Raw genomic sequence first — 14,774 nt, 5'->3', positions numbered from 1 at the left:
TTTTCGGTCCAATTTAGAGCAGAAAAAAGGCAGTCAAATTATATTTTGATGTATTTACATACCATCACAGATGAGAATTCATATTTTCATGTATTTTGGGTGATTGCCTAGCAATACAGCTATGATAATACACACTTGGTTGTTCAATATGTGCTTCTTTCTGAGTGTTAAGACTAAAGACTCTGTTTACGTTGGTGGAAATAAGTTATACAGTATGTGAGCTGTTTAGTCTTTCTAAGTTTCCATAATCTTCCATTCATGTCTGTTCCCAGTTTTAATAAATCTGATGGAGACTACAAGTGTTAATTGTATTAAAGGTGTAGTGTACATACACCATCATCATCACTTCGACTTCTTTACTACTTTAGATACCCACAGGTCTGTGCATAAGGCATCATAATTCAAAGTCACATTGCCCTCTGTTGCACAAAGGAGCCCATTCAGTTTGAAAACCCATCAACCATTCTTCTGACAGACACCCTCGTCACTCCAAAGTGATTTTCCATCATTGTGAATTCAGCAGAGCTCTTTTTCTGCTGGGAAAATAGCTTCCTTGTTCTGTTCAGGCAATAACTTCATAACTGGCTGCAAGTTCTCAGACAAGTGCCATTTAAATCAAAGCTTGCAGCAGGAGCAATCTACTCCGTGTTGGTATTCTTTTATTTGACAAGTATTTGTATATAAATTCAACACAGCTCAGAACATTTGCACTCACCAGTGTTTCTAGAAACTCTGGCCTAAACAAGAAACCGTGTTTTAAAATCAGTGACTTAAACTTCCATCAGCCAGCTTACTTGGAAAGGTTATATTAATATATGAATACTGAGTATGTACAGTTACAGTTTGGCATCAAGGTTATGAATTTATCACTGCCCACAACATGCAGCCTGCATAAAGAGAGATGACATCAAATCTTTCCCCTTTAGAGGAAAAACAAATCAGAGCCTACAGGTGGAGGCTTGGGTTCACAAAATGTACATTACTCAACGGCTGAAACTAGTCCCCAACAAATGCACAATTTATTCCTGTTAGAGTAATGTTTACTTATGTTTATGTTTACTATGTTTATGTTTGCTTAAATCTATGGTTCCCTGCTGTTTAGGAGATCATTTAGCCTTTAAAAAAAATGAAACTATATTTGTGACTAGATTTAAGAAGGGATCAGTGGACTTGGTGGTGAGTTCCACTGAGAGGAACTTGGAAAGTATTGAGAGACAGACTAATGTATTGTTGGTTTTTGTCTTTTCATGGGATTTACCAGGATTTGACAAGAAGAAAGATATAGAATACTGCCAGCTTTATCCTTTAAACTATATTGCAAAGGGTGTATTCAATATATGTGTTGCAAAGAATGGTGTATGTTACGTGTGTGTAGCAACACAAGCTGAATTATCATTTTTATTGTCATTTCTAATCATCACTGGTCATTTGTTTTAGTCAAATATTGATTTAAATGAGTCCCTGTGATGTGAAAGGGTCACTACTGCTACCAATCTCATTAAAAATCAACACCATGACATTGTTTTGACTCTCACCAACCTACCTGACCTGTTGGCTTAAAATGATAATGAAATTAAAACATTAATAGATAAGGTTGGTATTATTTCATCCCTTTATTATTAACAATTCTAAACCAACAATACATTCACCCTGTGATCAGTACAAGCGTTGTTTATTCTGAACCATCTGCACCATTGTTTTTTTTTCCATTTCTGACAGCTCAGTGTTCATCAGACGAGAGGAATAAACTGTACTTGCTGTGTTGATCACACAGAATATGTCAAATGATGCAACAGTATGACTTTTGTGTTTATGTGTTTTTAACAGTAAATGTTGGACAACAGTGGAGTGCTACGGCACAGAAGCATAAGGGTAACGCTTTACTTTAACCCCCCTATTTAGCATCTATAAGCAGTATACAAACATTTAATAAATGGTTCATAAAGCACTATTATGTAGCTAAAAGCAGATAAAAGGACATTTTAAGTGTTTATTAATGTGTAGAATTTCTCAGCTATGAATCTATATTATTCCAAGTTTGTTTTACAAGATTGTCATCCATTATCTGATTATACACCAGCATCCATGAGAAATATTCATTTATAAACACTTATATCTGTTAAAACCCACATTATAGTGTGTTATCAACCATTTATTAAATGTTGGTATACTGCTTATAATTGCTAAATAGGGGGACTTATTAGGGTAGTAGCAGTATTACCAGCATACTATCAAGCTATAAGGCTGTAGCTACACACAATATGTATAATTAATCGGATACATTCATATTTTTAGCCTCTTAAACTTTTGGGGAACTGATGCTCATTGTAATAAAAATAAATCAAATAATACGAGCCCTGTTCTTTATCCAAGAGATCCATTGTCTACTAGATGTGTAAGAGGGCAATGGTTTGCCACATTAACCATAGGAACAAATTATAAGCTAATAATAAATAAAGGCTCTGTTTTCTGCACCTGCTGGTTAAAATTGCATAGAGGAGCTTTAAAAGGACATACTGCTCATATAATAAGCACAATGTGAAGTGGCATGTAGAATAAAGGAGTGATCTAGTACAACTGTTGTATGAATGACAACCATTGGTATTTGCTTTAAAGCTGTCTGTAACCTTCTCAGTTACACCCTCCTCTCCATCCATCTAAAGGCAAGCTCGCTCAAGCTGTTTCATAAAATTCCATCATTTACCATCTGCAGCTGAACATTGGTCAGCAGGGAAAATGGCTGAAAGAGTCAGTGATGCAAGGAGCTATAATCTGTTCCCAAGCTACCCTGTTGTTTGTTTTGAAAAGAGAGAAATGGAAAGTGAGGGGGAAGAAAAAAGAAAAGGGACCAAAGAAACAAATGGACCCATCTCCTTCTTAAAGCGTTGCTTTTCCAGCTCATTCATCAAAAGCAGAAGAAGAATTCTTTTTGATTGGCTGATTACCAGAAGCATTCATCACTGGCCGACGTATCCCCACCAATTTGACACTGCCATTTTGGATAATTTGTTAAGGATGACAAAGAGGTCATTGTTGTCTTGGATTCTTTTTGACCTTTTTAATATTAGAAAATTAATTTTCTATCTGAAACAAATGTATTAGGTCCTGTCACACCACCTAGATGAATTTTGCACCTTGAAATCCTTCCTAATGCCCTCCTACAGTCCTACAGTACTCTCTCTAACTTTCTCTTTCTATCGTTCTTTCTATGTTTAACGGTCAGATTTGCGTCATGTGTGAAGCTGAGGATCTGTGTGTGTGTGTGTGTTTTTGTGTGTGTGTGTGTCTTTTTCTCCTCTCTCTATGTGCGTTAAAATGTCCTCTGGTGTCAGCCAACCATTTCTGATCCATTTCTGAGATTTACAGCCAATTTTTCCCCATCATCCCTGCGTCGTTTCAATCCCCCCATCATCCCTCTCTTTATACTTCCTCCGTTGGAAGCTGAATTGTCTGCTTTTCACAGGAAGATACGTACGTTCTCGCACAATTTTTATGCTTTTTTCCCCCTCAACTTAGTTCACAGGCTTTTACCTTATCTTAACTTTTTGTTACATTACACATATTCAAAATTATTTTTCACCACCTCCCCTCTTTATACTCTTTTCTTATCACCTCTTCGTCTGTGCAGCTATCACCTTCCTTCTCTTCTCCTTCTCCTGTTCCTCTGGCAGGCCCTCCCAACAGATGTGGCAGCTTATGTGGCACTAACAGGCCCGAAGCAGAGGGCTGCCTGTGCCCGTTCAGCCTGATTACAAGTCACCTCTGTGTTCATAAACAGACAAATACCGCCATCAATTTGAGAGCATCGTACAGACTAAGATGGAGGGAAAGAGGGAGGGGGGAGTAAAATCAGAGAAACGGAGACAGAAGGAGGGTGAGTTTCGTGTCATTTACTCTCATCCATGAAGCAGGTCATGCCATCTGCCATGTTCTGTCACTGCTACATCATTAGAGGGTCACTGACCATGTGCCCCGACGCCCTGAATTGGCTTCTCTAACTAATGAAATGTTGGGTAGAGTTTTACAGTGATGTATAAGTGATATGAAGGTCTTTTTTCCGTCCTTTTTTGTGTTGGAAAGTTTGATTCAGTATGAATGTTTGATGCTCTCACAGACATACAAATTCACACCTACCTGTATGTGGCTCCACTGGAATAAACAAGTACGTTGCTCTATTGCACTTCATCTGTCATTGCACAAGTTTTCATCACCGCCCAGATTTTACCAGTTGGTTTGAGTTGTGAACCTGCATTCCTCCAATTGTAGCCGTGCTTTCCCGTCATCTAAGCTGCCCACCTTAAAGCCCAGTTACGCATGTCATTCCTCCCACAGGTATTGTAAGCAATAGTTTAATGTTTTATAATATGCATTACATGCAGAGTGAGATCAACGTTCTTCTCCTGAACAAGCACCAGTTTCCCTTCTCCTCAAAAGGTATGCTGCTGATGCCAAGAGCTTTATTCAGGAGCTTGTAATCCTGCTTCAATCAGCTCTTTTTCCTTTCCGTGTAAAGATAAGCCCGGCATTTACGGCCCTTGCCGCACCCCCTACACCTCACTCTAATTAATATGCAGCAGATAAGTACTTGTCTGACAAAATTCATTCGTTTGACCTTCTAGGTTTTACACTAAACTGTTTGCGGCCGCTGCAAGTTCACCACAAGTTGAGAGTTCCCTGGAGTTTCTGCAGCAAGATGGGGCTTTTGTTTCTCTCTGAGAGGTTTAATTTGGACAGTTTGCACCCCTCTCTCTGTTTCTCTCTCACTCTCTCAAATTGTCTTCTGACTTTCATTCGGCAGTCTCTGTTTCTTAATTGCCCCTAATTGCTTAATTACAATTTCAAATGAACAATTCTGGAGGTCAGAGCGGGTTGTTAATTGAAGCATCAATCACAGTGGTGGGGCCTACAGAGCCGTCTGAGTTTGATTGACAGGGCATTAACTTAGTACTGGAGTAAGCCTGGACATGACATTGTAGGGGCTCCATGGCTGTTACTACTGTTACTGCTGCTCCTCTACTGTCCTTCACACAATGCTGTGAAGGAGAAACCTTCTGGGTTGGAATCAGGACAGAGACAGCTGGAATTGGACTAAAATGAATTGAATTTGGCTCGTATTTTCTCACACAGCTAACAAGATGCAGGTTTGTGTCCTTCTTCACCTTCTTTCTCTGCACGTCCTGCTCAGGTGGCTTTGATACTCTTAACACTTGTGCCTAAATATGTGTTTGCTCTTCAGTGGACATGATACTCTATAGAGCTAAATGTGTGTTGATACCCCTGCCCACTGTACTTTTGGTCTTGGGTCATTTGTTATAGATTTGGTGGGCCCCCCAGTTCCAAGAAGAAAAACATGGTTTCTCCATAACATTAAATATTTATGACCAAGACAAATGACAGAAAAATAAAACACAATATTTCACTATTATTTGTTCCATTTTTAATAATCAAAAACAATTCATCAAGACTGTGTAGGTGTGGTTTGATTAGATTTTACTGACAGTGGCATCTCCCTGGCAACATAAACAAGCATAGCTGTCATAATTAAAATTTAAATTGTGATTGTTGTACAGAAATGCATGATACCACCTTTTTTTTTTTTTACTAAAATCCACCCACTTCACTTCAAACCAGTGAGAAAATCACAAACATAAAAGCACAGACAGAAATATCTCTACTATTAAAGCTGTTGCACATTTTTCCAACTAAGTTCATGTAAGACCCAATTTCTCAAGATTGAGAAAATATGTTTTCAGGGCCTATAATGCTACAGTACAGACAATAACTTCATAATGCTATAAATAAATGTTTTTTTCCAAGGTTAATGTGGAGGAACTCGATTCCCTGCACAGAGTACTAACATAAACCCCATCGAACCATCAGTGTCCAACCTCACATATTCTCTTCTGGCTTAATGCCTGCAGCCACGTTCCAAAATGTTGTTCTTGACTTTCCAGGAGAGTGCAGACTGTTACAGCAACATACTAATACACATGGTCATAGAACGAGATGCTCAACCGTCAACATACTTTCGACCATGTGTGTACCAGCCTTTTGTGATTGTGAGATCCTTAGTAACTGGTTAAAAATGGATCCACTCACAGATCAGAGGGCAAAGTCAGCTCAATTATTTACCGGGATCCTGTATAAGCGTCTAACAGCCAGTTAACCTCTGCTACTCTCAGTCTGCCACTTTCGATCACCTGCTTGTCCACCCTCCATCATCTCACCTTCACTATCTCCTCCTCCTCTTATCCTCCCCCCTCCTTCCAACCTCCACCTCCTCCAGAGAGGGGGGAGGCCCAGGTGATTATTAGGCTGGTTTCCCTCGTCTAGACCCTGGCTGGTTGGTTGAAACTCCTTCCATCCTCCTCCTGCTGCCTAATGGAGCTGGATCTACCTCTTTGTCTTTCCCTGCCTTTTTTTTTTATCTCTCTGTCTCTTTTTCTCTTTCTTCATCTACCCCCCACCCTCTTTCGTATCTCCTTTTATGTCTCCATATATATTTCTCCCTCTGTCTACCTCATATTATCACCATTGGCTGCATTTAGCTTTTTTTTCCCTCTCTTGCTCTTCTTTTTGTGTTTTGTTTTTCTGTTGTTTCTCCCTCCCTCTTCCCTCCCACTGTCCTCTCCCCTCCCCCTCCTCCCCCTCCTCCACCTCCACCTTCTCCTGCTGCTGTTCCTCTCCTCTGGGGCTCCATCCATCAGGTTGTCGGGGGCTGCTAGCGGCCGACTCCCAGCCACCATATTTCACCGCCAGCCAGCCAAGCAGCTGACAGCACAGCCACCGCCAGGAAATTGCTTTGGCTGTGAGCGGAATTTCAAACACAGGCACACTGCGTCGCCCGGGCCGCCCAAGCACTGCTTCCCTCTCTCTCTCTCTTTCTCTCTCTCTGCTGTCAATCTCTCTGCACCTCTCTACGCACATCTCTATGTGTCTGTCTATCTCTCGCTGTCTTTCTCTCCTTTTCGTCTCGCTCTCTGTTTGTCTTTATGTACTTATTCTCTCTCTTTTCTCTCTTTGCACCCCCGTCTCTGTATGTTTTTCTGCTGGCTCTTCCCTGCCCCTCTCTCTCTCCTCACGCACACACACATTCACACGACCATATGCATTGTTTTCTCTCTTTGTCTTTCGTCCGTCTTTGTTTCTCTCCTCTCTCTGCTTTCTTTCTTTCCCTTCCTCCCCTTCTTCTCCCACTATCTCTCCCTCTTCTTTTCCATCCTCGCATTCTTCCCATTCTCTCCTTCTCTTTTTTACGACCCACAGGAAACAAGGTGTGGAGCTGAATGCATAATGAGCAGAGAGAGCAAGGGAGGGAGGGAAGGAGATAAAGAGGTGGAAGAAGAAGAAAACCAGGAGAAGGAGAAAAGAGGGAAAAAATAAAGGAGGCAGAGAGGAGAGATGCTGGTTGGTGGTGCTCCAGAGTCAAAGGTTAAGGGGGGCGGGGGGGTTCTGGTTCTGCCCTTGTCAGAACTAGTTTAAGACCGCTGAAGTGAGAATGTTTTTGCCAAGTGAGGTCATTTTTGCTGGTCTTCACGTCCTTAAGGGGACTGGTTTAGTGTTTAGGGTTGTAGTTAAAGGAGTACACCATCTTTTTGGAGATTGGACCAAGTTAGCATTGACAGCAATGTCATGCTCCTGCTCAATTGTGAGTCAAATACTTAATCATACATTGCACGGAGTCATACATGGTGACTGATTTCAAAAACAAGAAAATGAGAACATGTTGCAGCTAAGTGGTTAGGCGGTTAATCTTAATTTACATACAGCTAAATTTGGCAGTTTCTTGTGGTATATTAATAGAAAATTCAAACAACAACTTAGATATAAGGCATTGCTAACATAAAGCTAATACCTTCCCACTAGCTGTTAAAGGGAGGCAGACTGACGTATTTAAACAACTATGGATGGATTAAGATGACATTTTGTATAGACATTCATGGTCCCCTACAGGCTGAATCCTTATGACTATGGTGATCCCCTGACTCTCCTTCTAGCGCCACCAGCAGGATGACATTTTTTACTCTTAGTAAGTTGTCTCAACTATTATTTGATGAATCGGCATAAAATTTGGTTCAGACATCCATGTCTCCTTCAGGATGAATTGTAATAAACTTAACATTAACTGTATCTGTCTCTGCGTTTTATCTTGAATTTGTCCAATACTTTGGTTTAGGCCAAAAACCTGCAAAACTAATGACGTTCCCATCAGCCTCAGCTGTAGTTCCTGTTTTAATTAGCCAATGTTAGCATGTATGTTAAAACCATCACTGTGCCTAAGTGCAGCCTCACAGAGCAACTAAGATGGCTGCAGACTACTTGTTGAGTAAAGTTCATGTTTTTACTTTTCTACTGTTAACACACACATGCACTACAAAACTGTTAAAACAATGGTTGCACCGAGTGCAGTGTTTCAGAGCACTCCAGTTGGTGAGTGAGCAGTGCAAGTAGCATTTTTGTTGCCTTACACACGGCTGATGACAATGTTAAATCTCTTATACCGTCTCTGATAACTTGACCTTCCCTCCAGTTGGTCTCTAGTGTTAACATTTGTCAGATACTGAGCTTTATTTGCATTAAATGGCTGAAATTGGTTCTCCACTCAAGTGGCCATACAGGTCTGTGACGGTCCTGTATCTAGTCATATCACATTGAGGGTTATAGGTAGAGGTTAGAGAATAAGTCAAGTCTTTATTTGTATCACAAGATAAAGAGTCGAGCAAGAGAAACAGATCTTATCAAATCCATTTTACACAGTGTATACTGAAGAGAAAAGACATTACACACTCAATATTAAGTCAATATTAACTTGATAAATAAGTATGGGGTGTGTGATGAATGTGTGACATCCCCATGAGAGAGAGTGTGTGTGTCTTTACGCTACATTTCTCTCGGCTCACCGGTCCATCTATGTACTGTAGGTGTGCCCTTCAGAAGGACAGTCTGATTGAAGTTATGTGTGGGTGGTTGGCTCCTTTCAGGTAGTGAGCGTATCCTCAGTCTCTAGTGTCTGGAGGTTTTGTAGTCATCCCATGGGTGAAAGCATCTCCCCAGCACACTCTTCCCCAGAGTCTAGAGAGGCCTTCCCTTACTCCCACTGGAGAAACTCTGGTGTGGACGGTTGCACACATTGTCAGAAAAATATCCCATCGTCCCCACTAACCTGCTGTTTTTTTATCTTCTGTCTGTGTGTCTCTGTTTCTCTGTCCCTCTGTTCTCTTTCACTCTCCTCTCTCCTCCATCAGAGAGTTAGTTTGGAGTTCTACATTGATGTCCATGCCCACTCCACCATGCTGAATGGCTTCATGTACGGCAATGTGTTTGAGGACGAGGAGCGCGTTCAGAGACAGGCTGTCTTCCCCAGACTGCTGTGCCAAAATGCACCAGACTTCTCCTTTGTAAGTCACACACACACACACACACACACACACACTAGAGAGGAGGGCTCAGGAGCAGAACGTCAGCAGCTTCAATCTTTTGGGGCTAGCTCAGAGAGAGAACATGAAATAGTCCTATCTCAGCAGCTACTGCCGAGGTGGTGTTCAGCGAGGCACTTAATTGCCAACTGCTGCACTCTTAGTGCAGTGGCACATGGTGTTACATAGTTGAAGACCTTGCTTGTGCAGGGCACCTCACAGGTGTAAACATGCATAAGTGCATGACTTTGAGGTAGGGTGTTGATTGAAAAAAGTACCTGCTTAGTTGGGTTTTCCAGAATGAAGAAAGGTGAAGACAAAATATGGAAGTTAAGACCTGGAAAGAGGAGAGACTACACATACACACACAAGAGGCAAAACTTAAGCACATGATTCACACAGGGGGAGAAGAGAGACAAAAGGTGAGACTGTTTCCTGGAGAATGAAGATCCAGATCCAAAATGTCTGGGATGAGAGAGAGAGAGAAAGAGGGTTAGAGAGATGCATGAGTTCTCAGAAATTTTACAGTATTTTTGTTGGCATGACAGACTAAGACCAACCTGCCAGAGGGATTGTGGTAACAGGTTTTAGTGCTTGAAGTACTAAATAAAAAGCCAACTATTGAAACTTAAGGCGAAAATATGAGATTTCAGTTTTGATTTGAAGGACTCAACCGAGTCAGTTTGTCTGATGTCAGCAGGGCAATTATTCCAGAGAAAGGCCCTGTAGCCCTGCTGACTTCTGTTTAGCTCTGGGGACAGACGGGAGCCCTGTAGTCTGTATGTCTTAATTAGCAACACAAAATGCACCCAGCATAGACACACACTCATGTAAATAAAAAATAGAAACACTTGCGCGCACACACAGAGGAGGTGTTAAATTATTTGGGAGGATAGGTGTGCAGGAGAAGAAAGGAACATGTTCCAGCTGTGCACAAAGATTATAAAAGAGAGGAGACAAGGTGAGGAGAGTATAAAAGATGAGAGGGTGAAACTTTATGAATCCTTTTTGAGAGAATTCAGGCAAGTAACTAGTAATAGGATAGAGAATAGTTACAGAACACCCAGCCAATGATTTCAACTTTAGAATATACAGTACAGTATTTAAAAAAAATGAATTATGTAAAGAAATACAGCAAAAAATCAGTATTAGGTTTGCAAAATGTTGGTGTGCCAAACCAGCAGCAGTGGTGGCAGAAGTCCTTGAGGCGCGAAAACATGAATGGAAATTATGTCTGAATATTTATACTATCCACCCCAAAATATGATATGTATTAACAACTAAGAGGGAAATGAGAATATTAGCAAAAACTATGTAAAATAACATATATTTGAAGTAGAAGGTCTGAAGAGGTTCTGTAGATACACAGAACAGAGATATAGTGTGTAACAAGTTTCCATTCCTGTAACCATTAATATGAATGTGCATTTAAACTGTGTGTGCTAGCATGTATAGGTCATGACGAAGCACGGGACTACTGAAGTAGGCTGGGATATTCTGTTTGTTCAGTGTGTGTGTTCTGCTAAAGCACTCTCTTAGGAGGCTGAATCTGGGTTTATTTGGACAGGGAGGATTGTGTAAAGCAAGGGAGGCAAGAAGGAGAAAACCAAGGGGGACAGGAGAGGAGAGTATTAAAAATGAACAGAGGGGAGATACAGAAGAGCACATGGGAGGAAACATGCATTCACCAACTGTGATGCACCTCCACCCAGCCACACATGCATAACGGTAACACCTTTTCAAACAGATACATTATCCATCAAACTATTTCCTCTCTGCCTTGTGTCACTTCCACTGACCTTCGTTTTCTCAGTCATGGTGACATTTCATGGCAGAGCCACTTACACACATCATAAAGAATAACCTTTATTGCCAATTGACACTCAGTGCCAACATGGATACAGAGACAAGCCAGACAGGTGGACGTTCACCCACACATGTATGGAAATGTCACTGATTGTCAATGTCTATACAGTATGCTTTGTTATGAAGGACGAGTAAAACGCTATTTCAGGAGATTTTTTTCTCCTCCTCCTCCTCTCTCTCTGTATTGCTTGTGTGACAGCTGGCCCAGGGGTCATCTCCCTTACTGTGCTTTTGTCCCTCTGCCCATTCAGCACTACCTAAAGCCCAGTGCAGCAGCAGCAGCAGCAGCACAACACAATCATGCCAAACTCCCACTGGTGGCCGCCAAGTCTGCATTTCAGCAGGGCAACTCTCACTGCAGCAGAGTGGAGTGACAGTGAATGGAAACTTTTCCACACTCTTCCCAAGACAGCATCATATTTGTGTAGTACAGCTGACACACTCAAACTGAAAATAGATGGGATGGAGTTTTTTTTCTGCTATGGCCATTTACGTCCAGTCTTTGTAATGACTTTGTACGCAGTGAATCAGTTCAAAATAAGCTACCCTTCATAATTTGTCCTGGCTTCTCGAGAGAATTACCACTGAAAGTTACTGAGAAACAAATCACGGGACACTAATTTATTTTTACAGATGAGACGGGTCAGCCGATCTTGACCACAGCTATTTTGTTTCTTTATTTTTCAACAAGGAAATATGGTTTAATGCCTGTCACTGCAACACCACTAGACAGCCACACATAAGTCAAATCAAACGAGTCAAGTATTTATGATGTAAATGGTTTCTGTGGAGATATTAATGGATATATTATTGTAAATTCAATGACGTTTGTTTTAATTCAGTTTGTCAGGAGCTCGTTCAATTAATACATGCTTAGTTTAGGGTTCATATGACTGACTCTAGACCCTACAGTGTATAATGCAATTAATAATGGCAGTAATAGTAAAGTACTTCAGACACACTTAATTGGATTTCCAATATTACACTTAAGCTCAAGGGTTGTGCCATGCTACATATAATCTGTGATGTATTTCAACAAAAACAGCATGATAGTAAGATGATAGTTCCGTGTCGTCACAGATGACCTGTATACCTTTGCCTAAACACATCACTGGGCACTTTGGGCACTCTGGGGCAGCAGGAATTAGCTGTAAAAACAAAACTAAAATATCACCTTTTAAATTGATGTGTTAGCAAACATTTGCTTATTTACACATCCAGCAGATAAGGAGCAACATTAACATTCATTTTGAGTTGATCCTTAGTTGTTAAATACATCACTGTCTTCACCAGCTAGTTGCTAACTTTGTCTGTCTGCTGTTTGGTGCTGGACAGGTAGCATACAGTGGGTTTAATAGAGCTTTTCGCTGCCTGCTGCAGCTGAAAATCACGCTATGAGAGAATGACATTAACCAAAAGACTACGGTTGCGGGCTGTAAAGGCAGGTGAAAGAGGCTGAAACGCTCCATAGAGCTGAGGGGAACTGTAGAGTTGGGTGGTAGCTCTCTGTGGGTTTCTACAAGTGCTACACATGGTCATTTCATCCATTGTTATTAAAGTATTCATTATAGCCACTTTGAACGTTTTGGTTATAATTGAGCATGATATGATTAACCATGTATGACCTTTTTTAAAACTGTGTTCTCATGTTAAAATAACACCGTACTATACTTATGAAGGGATTGACTCTATTACAACACGATAGTTGCTTTGTGATTCTACAGAAGTTGGCAACAATAGACCATTTTCCACCACAGAGTACAACCAAACAATGTAGAAGAAGAACAGATTTTTTAAAGTACATTGATGTGTAAACTGGGACACAAAAACACAAAAGCAATATGCTTTGCTGAATGTGTTTTTGCTTCTTTTTTTTTTACTTTGTTTGTGTTTGAGAAATCATCTATCATTCAGGTTTTTATGGACTTATGGAGAAACATCTTACGTTGGAAAGTTTCAGCTGGGAAACATTCATCAGCTACTGCTACAGTCTGAAAAGTAAAATCATAACAGCTTCTATAGTCAGGATCGATGGTGGTATTTAAGGTTATGTGTCATAGTGGGGGCTAATTATCTCCATAGGGAAATTCTCCAGACTCTTTTATGGAGGATGTTTGCTGACACAAAGACTTCAACCTAAATCCTCTGACTGAAGTGTTATCTCTCTAAGCACAAGTCTACTTAATGTCTCACATGTTGTTGTTTTTCTGTGTATTCCTCTAGTCCAACACATCCTTTAACCGGGACGTGGTGAAGGCCGGTACCGGTAGACGTTTCCTCGGGGGTCTTCTTGATGACACGTCCTACTGCTACACTCTAGAGGTGTCTTTCTACAGCTACATGACAGCTGGCAGCACAGCTCCTGTGCCCTACACTGAGGAGACATGTATCTTTCAACACATGTGATCTGTGTTCGTGTGTGTGTGCGCGCAGATGTGTGATGGTTCAGGGTGTTCTTTTGTGTCTCGTAATTTCTCCACTCTCCTTGTTACACACACACACACACACACACTGTGTTCCTGCAGTGAGAATCTCCCACCAACTACCACTGAAATCAAGCCAATTGATCCTATAATCACTGGAGTCATTATTGTAATATCTGTGTTCCTGGTTGTGAGTGTGTGTGCATCTGTGAATGTGTGTGTGTGTGTGTGTTTTTGTGTCAGGTCATGTGTATTCACCAGAAAAACATGTTGCTCTTTTGTTGCTTCTTGTTGCGACAGATGTGCAGTGACAGAATAGGGATGTGATAGCTGCATCTATTGATTTCATTTACAAAGGAGAGAGGAGAAAGGGGCTCGTGTTGGCATATGTAGTGCCGTGTGTACTCAGTTGAGGCTTTGATTGCGATAAACAATAGAACAATGGGACAAACATGATTCCTGTCTACTACAATCAAGCACACATGCACACACATGCGTACACACATACATTCATCACGGGAACCAAAGGTCACAGGTGCCTTAATGGGGCCAGATGGAAGGAAGTTTTCCTTCAGCTGACCTTCTCAGGGCTGAAGTGCTCCTGAGAGCTGGCCAATGGCGGTGTGATCTTACTGATAGAACGAGTGAGAAGAGGGAGAAAGAGAGATTTAGAGAGATTGATAAGAACCCTACATATGGAAAGTATGTATGTGCTCCTCTACACATATTCTGCAGGTGGAGAGGAAGGGTGGATATAGATGTAGCCCTAGTGCCCTCTAGTGCCAAGAGCTGGCACTGTCTGCCTCACCACAGAGGTGGTTTAGTCCCGATTTGCAGCCTCATGCAAAGTTAGAGATGTTCAGTTCAGATCTACATATAGAACAAAAATACTCAAACTAACTCATATAATAATGTGGTTTGTGATGCAGAGAAAGACTGAGAATCTTAACCAACCTTAACCAACACCCTTTTATCATTTTAATGCTCCTTATAGAAACATCCATGGTCTTTGCATCAAATGGAAATGCAGGTATGTGCATGCACACAGCAAACCACCGCAGTTATAAAC

At 41.1% G+C, this 14,774-nt stretch overlaps 1 protein-coding gene across 3 annotated transcripts in view; it reads left to right on the top strand.

Moving 5' to 3' along the window:
- agbl4 (AGBL carboxypeptidase 4) overlaps positions 1 to 14,774 on the top strand; it is a 432,805-nt gene that overhangs the window by 410,506 nt on the left and 7,525 nt on the right. For all 3 annotated transcript variants that reach the window (XM_042416279.1, XM_042416278.1, XM_042416280.1), the window contains 2 exons: positions 9,246 to 9,398; positions 13,506 to 13,668. In XM_042416279.1, coding sequence (XP_042272213.1) covers positions 9,246 to 9,398; positions 13,506 to 13,668 — 316 coding nt within the window. The remainder of the gene's footprint in view (positions 1 to 9,245; positions 9,399 to 13,505; positions 13,669 to 14,774) is intronic.

This window comes from Thunnus maccoyii, chromosome 7 (genome assembly GCF_910596095.1).
Source record: "Thunnus maccoyii chromosome 7, fThuMac1.1, whole genome shotgun sequence".
NCBI lineage: Eukaryota > Metazoa > Chordata > Actinopteri > Scombriformes > Scombridae > Thunnus > Thunnus maccoyii.
This window is presented reverse-complemented; position numbering and strand designations above follow the sequence as displayed.